The 9,379-nt window shown below is 46.6% G+C and overlaps 1 protein-coding gene across 3 annotated transcripts in view; it reads left to right on the forward strand.

The window, feature by feature from the left end:
* The window catches only part of tango2 (transport and golgi organization 2 homolog), a 34,107-nt gene extending 25,251 nt beyond the window's left edge, over window positions 1-8,856 (forward strand). For 2 of the 3 annotated variants that reach the window (XM_080432091.1, XM_080432092.1), the window contains exons 7-9: window positions 4,821-4,974; window positions 5,603-5,710; window positions 6,892-8,856. In XM_080432091.1, coding sequence (XP_080288217.1) covers window positions 4,821-4,974; window positions 5,603-5,710; window positions 6,892-7,012 — 383 coding nt within the window. In that variant the 3' untranslated portion in view covers window positions 7,013-8,856. The remainder of the gene's footprint in view (window positions 1-4,820; window positions 4,975-5,602; window positions 5,711-6,891) is intronic. The other variant, XM_080432093.1, reaches the window with a different exon arrangement.
* Window positions 8,857-9,379: the final 523 nt, after the last annotated feature.

A 9,379-nucleotide genomic window follows, 5' to 3' on the forward strand; every position in this document is an offset into this window, starting at 1 on the left:
AGATCAGGACGTCTGCTACCGAAACCTGGAGCGGAACCATGCACAGCCGGGGACCGTCCCAGATACCATTCCTCGCACACGCCCTACTTTGTCCCGTAGAGAGACCTAGTGGAGTGTGCCCTAGCGGCCTGAATAGTATCCGCTAGTAGTGGAAAAACAGTCATTTCAGCGAACTAACGACTTTGTCCACGTTCACGGCAATGAATAGTTCAATTGACTCGTTCACGTTCTCGTTCAGCAGCTCCACTCTCTAGTGTAAAAACGCCCTCGTGGGAGCGTTTTTGTTTTCTACGTCGCACATACAGCCCAACCTCCCGTCCTATACGCGGGGGGAGGGGATGGGGGCCTGCACTATAGTGTGAACGTAACCGTCCCAGAAAAAGAACAAACTCGTTCACATTCACGGCAAGGAACTAGTTAATTTGAGCGAGTCGAACCTGAACGATACCCCACTGGTAGCCACCATTCTAGGTGGAAAACCAGTCGCAGTCAAGTTTTCCCTCCACGGGCCAGACCCACAATTCTATTTCTGCGGGTCTGGGATGAAAGGTTTCGCCCTTCGCCTGCTGTCGCAGATCCCTGCGTAGCGGGAGGGGCCAAGGTTGCTCGTAGAGGAGGGGAGCTATCCCCGACCTCCGGGAGCCCCGTACCGGAGCCACCAGCAACGCCACCAAGCCTTGGAGTCTGATCCGTTCCGGAGTGGGGTGGATCAGTTCCAGCGGAGGGCACGCATAAGGCAGTCCCCACGGCCATTCGTGCGCCGGGGCGTCCAGGTCCAGCGGAGCCCGCTCTCTCATTGAGAGGAACAGCGAGCAATCTGCGTTCTCCTCCGCGGCAACTAGGTCCAGATCTGGTCTCCGACCCCGGTGCGGAAACCAATCTGAATAAAAGTTTCGCCTCTGGACAGAGGATTGGTTCCCCTGTTCAGAAGGCCAAGCACATGAGAGACGCTGATTGATTCCAGGTGTGCGTCGCACCACAGAATCAAACCTCCGTGCCAGACTGTTCAAGGTAGGAGATCTCAGACCTCCTTGCTTGTTGGTACAGGCCATGGTCGTGGTATTGTCCGTCCTGACCTGAACGTGACGTCCACTGATGTGGGGCTCAAAGTGTTTTACCGCCAAAAGGACTGCCATCAACTCCAAGCAGTTAATGTATGCTGTCCTCATGCTGCGGTTCCACAGACCCATGGCCGTCCGGCCCCCGAAGGTGGTGACCCACCCTGTGAGGCTGTCATCGGTGGCGATCATCATTCTTGAGATGATCCTCCCTACCGGGACGCCCTCCGACAGGAAGGAAGCTACTTTCCCTTGTTGGAGGGACTGCATGCATGCCGCGGACACTGTCACACGGCAAAAAACCTGAGGGAGCCCAACCAGAGCGCATCCAGTGCGATACCTAAGGTAGCGTGATAGGACTGGGTGAGCACATACTTCGTGCACTTCTCGAAGTTCAGTGTGAATCCCGGGGAGGTCAGGTGCGACACCACCAGTCTATGGTGATGACATGCATCCAGAACGCGAGTCCGCACTCAGCAACCAATTGTTTCTATGTAGGTTGCGATGCGGACTCCCCTCTGTCTCAGAGGAGCTATCGCTTGAGTGCATTTCATGAACATCCTGGGACTCAAGACATTTCAAACGAGAGGACCAGGTACCTGTACACACGACCCTCGAACTCGAAGCGCAGGATTTTCCTGTGCGGCGGGTAGATAGGGATGTGGAGAAGGGCGTCCTTGAGATCTAGTGAGCTCTTAGATCCAAGATAGGACGTAGCCCCCCCCCCTTTCTTCTTCACGGCAATGACCAAAGATTCGTTCAAAGATTCGTTCAAGGATTCGTTCAAACGATTCGTTCAAATGATTCGTTCAAGTTCGGTAGCGCTTCCGGTCCCGGTGGGGCGTAAGGGGCTACTATGTGCATGCAACCGTGTGCACCTGATCCCACTAACATGACTGCACATTGCACAGTCGCAGGAGGAGTTAACCAGTCCGCCTGTCGTGTGTGCGGTGTGCTGGGGGGGCATGAACGAAATCGTGAACGTAACGGTTCCAAAGAGTGAAGAGTGTCCGTTCGTTCACGTCAAGCACTAGTTCTTGTGAAAGGATCGATCATAACCGACACATCACTATACTGTCCACTCGTGTGTGACAACAAAGCCCTGTTGGACATGGGTGGTTTTGTGGAAACTGCGGCCTGTACCCCTGTGCTCTCATATGAAGCACCCAGGGGTCGGCGTTGCATTCTTTGCATCGCTCGATGTGGATTGACAAAGGATTTGGAGGGGTTGTTATTAATGTCGGGCGTACGCGAGCCGCCATCCTGGCTATACTCGTTGGCCCGGCAACCATGTTTGGCTTTTTCCTGGTAACACTTCCCTTACGGCATTCTTGCGTAATAGAGAGGAGATCTCCTCTCGTAACGTCACCGCCGTTTGACCACTCGCTTGTGACAACAGTACTTTGTTGGACATGGGTGGTCTGGTGGAAAATTGCAGTCTGTAACCCTTTGCTATCGTACGAAGCACCCAGGGGTTGGGGTTGCATTTTTTCCATTGCTCGATGTGCATTGACAACGGATTTGGGGGGGTTGTTATTGTAATCGAGCGTACATGAGCCGCCATCTTGGCTGCACTCGTTGGCCTGACAACCGTGCTTGGTGTTACTTCCGGGCCCATGTACACGGCCATTTTGGAAATACTGGCCACGCACGTGGGCGCCGCCATTGTTGCCGGCAACACGTGTCTGCAAGCAGCGGCAGCCATCTTTATTGGCAACACGTGTTGTGCAGGGGGGGCGGCCATTTTGGCTACCCCCACCTTCCTTACGACAATTTGGCTTATTTTTACCTTGTGACTTTCTTTTATGGACCAAGGAAAATTTTGGCGTGACCCCTTTAGAAAATGACGGTTTTGGCCCGCCATAAAGCCTTTGTTCTGTCCAGCGACCACCATGGACCCCCCGCAGGGGGTCCGTAGTGGTCGCTGGCTCATTTTGGGTACTTATGGTTGCAATCTTTTGGTTGTTTATTACACAAGCATTTTTTGTCATATAAGCAACATTCGCAACATAAGCAGGGGACACAATCACATTCAACGGTGCATACACATTCACGTAATTCTCTACAAAGACTTGTGTATTCAACTGTGCATGCATATTCACGTAATTCTCTACAATGACATGTGATTGCGACGGCAGGGCTTTTGGTTGCAATTATTTTTTGTTTTTTATTACACAAGCACTGTATTGTCATATAAGAAACATTTGCAACGGAAGCAGGGGACACAAGTGCATGCACATTCACGTAATCCTGTACTATGAATTGTGTGTGTGCGTGTCTCGTAACTCGGGGCTAGTGGCGCAGTTTTCTGTCGCCGCTAGCTCCGGTTTGGTGGGGTTTGGAAGGCGGGGAGGCGGTCGCTGTCCCTCTGGTCAAGCTGCTCGCCTCTGGTCGGTAGCGGGTGGGGCGGAGGAGGACTGGGAAAAGCAAGCTGGACCTACCTGCCGGGTCTGTGGTGAACCACCGTGCCCTTCCGTGGGTGACGCACAAACAGAGTACTCTCCCAGCCCATTCTGTGGAGTATTTGTCGAGAAAGATCTCCTGTGTGAGGCGTTGCATCTCAGCTAGCGCTGGTATAGCGGCGTCTCCGGTCTCGAGTTGCTTTTTTAATTTTACACAGACACTTACTTTGTCATGGAAAAACATTTCGAGCCGCACAAACAAAGGGAACACATAGGCATGCACATTCGGCCAGATCTGTACGCTGATGTGTGTGTCGCGGCTTCTTCCAGGGCTGGGGAGACCAAGGGAAGGTGGCGAGAACTGGAGGGAGAGCGAGTGCATTTCGCTCCTTCTGGAGAACTGAGCCTGGTGGTCCACGATGGCGCGTGCGTCATGGTAGACTGTGTGTCCCACTCATCCAGGGGCTGTGAGCAGGAACGGGTGTCGCGTCCTCACCGGGGGGGGAGGGGAGATCCAAGCTGGCTCCCCGGTCGCGGCTATCGGCGGTAGTGTTAAGCTCTCGTCGAGTCATCGTAGAGGACGTAGGTGGCTAGGCTAGGCTAGACTAGGCCAAGGCCACTGAGCTAGCTAGAGGCCAGGCTAAGCTAAAGGCTGTTTTAGCTAAGCCAAGGTAACTAGTCTGGTTAGTTTAACGTCCGTAGAATGCTGTGTTTTCCTCGTCTGGAAAAGCACAGCGGGGATAGGAGGGAGAGAAGGAGGTCCGGGGAACTCTCAATGGACTGAGAATCCTACCCGTCGCTTCAGAGTTAGTAGAACCCGCAGACCTCGATCTTGTAGAAAGGTGAGAAGCTCCTTCATCGTAGGCAGAAGGAAGCCAAGAGAATGACTTCCGCGTTCCGGTCTCCTTTTATGCCCTCGGGTAAGGAGGCTACCGGAAAGCGACGGAAGACCCATCGGGCCAAAAAGGGTTTGGCCCTGAGGGAGTGAATGTGAAGCTTCTGTACATCGCCAGAGGGCGCTGTTTCCCATATGTGAACACCGAGAGAGCAATGTAGCAAAACGGAGTTCCAGTATATTTTAACTCAGCGATTCATCTCAACCCTTTTAATTTCAAGAACCCCCAGTTTGATCTGTATTAGGCCACGGACCCCATTTTGATAACCTTTCTACACTGTCAAATCCTCAGTGCTTATTTAACTCTGAGCGTGTACACACTCTTGAGTTACAGACACGTAAGGGTCCATTTGGACTGCTGGTGGTCCCTGGACCGTGTGTGTGTGTGTGTGTGTGTGTGTGTGTGTGTGTGTGTGTGTGTGTGTCTGTCTATCGATGTAATTGTTTTGATTGTGTCCTTTCCAGCAGGAATCTATGGTTTAAGCAACTCTCTGCTAGAGACGCCATGGAGGAAGCTGCAGCATGGCAAGCGTCTGTTTACCAGTGTGGTCGGTAACCAGTCTTTGTCCTGCGACGGCCTTGTACATGAGCTGCTCTCCGTTCTCAATGACGAGGAGCTGTGAGTGATGCAGCGATGACTTCTTTTCCACCTGCTGTCTTGCTAGTTGTTTATAGCAGTGATTCTCAAACGTTTACATTTTAAGGACCCCTAGTTTAATATGCACCAGACCACAGACCTAGATTTGATCACATTTTTATCTCTAGGACCCCTCTAGGACCCCTGTTTGGGGCAAACTTTACTGGTATATTTCATGCACAGGAAAACTCAATGATCATCAGAGGAAATGCATACAATGTATGTGCCAATACATGTATCGAAAGTTGTGACAATGCATTGCTTAGAGAAAAATGACACATGGTAAAAGGACCCCTCCTACCCCCACCCCACTTTTTTTCTGGAAATAGATCCATTATTGCTTTAAGTGTTGTTGCTGATATTTAATGTATGTATTGTATGTCATGATGATGAATTGAGTACTGTACAATGGACCACATTGGAAACGAGCCTCCCAGGGCTTTTTGTGTTATCCTTCTTACTGTACGGCCGTGCTGTTTTCAAACTTGTTAATAATGAAATCAATTCATCAAAAATAATTCGGTCTCATATAAAGTGCAAAATGAACAGTACAGAATATACAAAAGACCCCTCTACATATTTATCTATATTGTGTGTTTCGTTTTAACAGGAACACCCCAGATCCTGTCCAGGAAGGCCAGGGTCAAGGAGGCTACAGCAAGTCCATGCTCCAGGCCCTTTCAGCTGTGTGTGTTCGTTCTCCTCATTATGGCACAAGGTCAGTGTCCTCCACCTACACACACACCAATTAAATCTGTGTCTTTGCAAATCCCCCATGAGCTACCTCCCAGGCCTATGACCAGGGTGAGAGAACAGCTCTTTGTACATAGAAATCAGTCTGTCATGGCCCGCAGTCAGCAAGGAAGTTAAAGGTGCATAGTTGGCAGAGTGGTGGTAGAGTGGCCAAGTAGTAGGTGAGACGGTCGCATATCTTAACGTTCACAGATTCACAGTGTGTCCATTAACCCATTAAGACCGGGAACGCATCTGTGTAACCACTTTAACCATTATTTTATACTTTGGCTATTTAAAAATGGCAGATATACAAGCTCGTAGTGCGGCACTGAGTGCTGCGCTACGAGCTTGTAGATCTGCATTTTTTTTTTTAATCTTGAACATTTGTGCAAATATTTGAATGTATATATTTTTTAATGGATTTTTTTTTTAAACTAAAATCTTTGCTTCTGGAGATCCCTGGAACCATATATTTTACAAATGTTTGCTTTAAAGAATATATATTGAAAGATTTGCACAGATTTTTAAAAAAATCTACAAGGTCATAGCGTGGCACTCGGTGCCGCACTAGGAGCTTGTAAATCTGCTATTTTTGAATAGCCAAATAAATCTAAAATGACATTCGTTCCCGGTCTTAAAGGGTTAATGTTCACAGATTCACAGTGTGTCCATTAACAGTCATGTTCTGTTTCGCCGCACAAGCAGCCCCTATCTGCACAATCAATCTGAAATGCTCAATGTAAGTTACTTTGGGTAAGGATGACCGCCTAAAATAGAAAACTGATTATTTCCTCTGTTTCATCTCCACATACACTATAGGTGTGAAATATACTGCTGCTGTGCAGTAAATTGAACTAGGCAGTTCCAGAATTTCTTTGGGAGGGGGATCTCTGGCAGCTCATGGACAAATGCTATATACTGTCACATTTGGGGTTTATACAAGCAAGTTTGTACAAGCTCACAACGCGTCGCAATGCAACACATTGTGAGTGTTTGCTATTTTGGGGAGAATACTTTTATTTTATTCCCTTTGGAAAACAAACAAATTGCCCAAACTAGGGACGTAGTGAACTAACTAAACTAGTGATTGATTACTGTAATCCAGGTATTCTCCAATCCCATCAAATATCTATTAATTTTGTGTGTTTCCCCGCCTTCTCCTAGGACCAATACCATCATCTTGATTGATGCGGCAGGGAACGTGACCTTCACAGAGCGCACCATGCTCAACTGTGACATCGCCCAGTGGAGTTCCAACTCCTTCCAGTTCCAACTACAGGAGTGACAAACGAGACGTCCCTCTCCTTCTCCTGCTGCTCCTTTTGGGAGCATGTGTCTTATATTGAGGAGAAAATCCATTCTCTCCATGTGCCTTTCTGCAAATCGCTCCTGTCCCTCCCATTCCTCAATCTGCTCCCTCAAATGAGCACACTGCATCATGGCCACGTAAATAAAGAGACTTTGTCCCACATTGGAACCGTGGGAGAGGCGTGAAATGAAAGGACTTACATGGAAAATAGATTAATTGCACTTTTTCTAGTGACTGCCTGGCTGTTTGTGGTGGGTGGGGGGGGCTACATAAGACATATACCTTATACGTATGGCCATTTTTGTCTTGATCAAATTATTTATCTCAACTTATTTTAGCTAAGCCAATAAGAAGTATGAGTGAATAGACTACTCTTATTCTTGATTTGTTAGGAGGAAACTATTTGTATTGGTATGTGCTAATGAAGAAGATTGCCAAAGAACAACTGTGATCTAACAGAGAAGAGACAAAGAAAATGTGGCATGAAATCAGGGTTGAGGAAGATTACTTTCAAAATGTGATCTGTTGCATTACAGAATACCTGCTTCAAATTGAAATTGGTAATGTAATCCGATGCAAATATTAACACTGTTATGCAATGTAAGCTAGTTTTTGATTGCTTTTAAAATCAATCAATCATTTGCAGTGACATTATTTCTTTGCTATTATAATAAACAACCATTAGATTTGTCTACAATCTCACAAAGTACTATTTTATGTTGGAACACTTTTGGAAGTAATCCAATAAGTAATTGTATTTGATCTAGACAAAGTATCTGCAATATGACTACTGTGTTAACATCAGCTGTAATGTTTTACAGTTCCTTTTTGTATTTAATCCTCTTGGATTGCAATCAGTTACTCCCCAGCCCTACACAGTAATAATCTCAGCGCTGGTTTGCTGAAGAAGACAACAGAGCACTGAGTGTCGGACTCAAGTTGTTTCTGGCACACTATCTCTGACCTCTTCTCAAGATAGACAATGAAAGCATTTTCATCACTGCTCACTTATGAAAAGATTGTATCACTGCACTGGGATTTGGTTGGTTGGCAGCTAATGTCTTGCATCAAATCTCTATTCGAGTAAATCACTGGGAGAGAAATGTCACCGGCTTCGGATGCACGGAATGGGACATTATCACGTTTAATCAGACTATTGATTGGTTTAAGTAGGTGAGATACTGACCTACCGACGGGGCTCAGTAGGTGTTTTGTCGTTATTCTGTGGGTTGATGAATGTTGGAGCAAACGCTCACCCCAAAACATGATTTAAGATTCTGTGGTACATAACTCGGATGGCGTGAACTTCGCAACGTTCGGCACGGAAACTCGCTCGCTTTATCTCACCTACTTAGACCAATCAATAGTCTGATTAAACGTGGGTAGGTCAGTATCTCACCTACTTAGACCAATCAATAGTCTGATTAAACGTGATGATGTCCCATTCAGTGCATTGACAGCATCCGAAATGGGTGGAAATGTCCATGACCGCCAACCTCCTGTTGAGAAGTGTTTTGCTTAGCCTCTGTGCTGTTTTATTAATAAATAAATAATAATACTATTCAATAAGACAGTTTTACTGAGGAAATTGATTTTACCACTACATTGTTTCTCTTCTTACCAGCCTGTGGATATTAGAAAAAGTGAGCTTATCCACCATTGAGAAACTGTCTATTGAAGCCTATTGATTGTAAAAAGAAAGCTTTGTGCTAGAACATCATGGTCAATAAATACAGTTAATAGCAGTTGCACGCGTGTGTGGGAGAGAGGGACTTCATATGAGTTGTGGTGGTTACGAATAAAAAGTACTTGTTCTTTAATCAGTTGGTAGTCTTTACCTTTATCTTCGTTCTGAGTCATATGTATGTTCAAGCAACCACATCTTTATTTATTCTGTAAACAAAAAATATATATATTTTTTTAATAGAATACTTTATTAACAGTTTGCAAAAAAAAAGCACAGAGGTACAGTTTCATACAAAAGGAAAAGGATGAACCTTATGGCGTGTTCCCGTTAGGGTCATGTGTATTCAATACATCGAAACATTTAAAGACAATAATATACAATAACAGTCATGTTGGTTGTATTTTCCTGTGTGATATCTTTTCCTAGGATGATTCGAGGGTGGTTTAGGTATAGATTGGTGGGAAGGATTCCACAATGCAACAGCTTCTGCTGTTGAAGAGCGCCGTTCAATGCTTAAGAGAGGCATTGCGTCTGCAATTCATGCACAGCACACTAGACTACTACTACTAGACTGAGTTGTTTTGATCAATTCACCTCGCACAGATCCGGTTTTATAGACGGAAACGGAAAGTGGGCTCTAGACCGGATCTAACCCA

Source organism: Gymnoscopelus braueri (genome assembly GCF_963280865.1).
Source record: "Gymnoscopelus braueri genome assembly, chromosome: 7".
In the NCBI taxonomy this organism is placed as follows: domain Eukaryota; kingdom Metazoa; phylum Chordata; class Actinopteri; order Myctophiformes; family Myctophidae; genus Gymnoscopelus; species Gymnoscopelus braueri.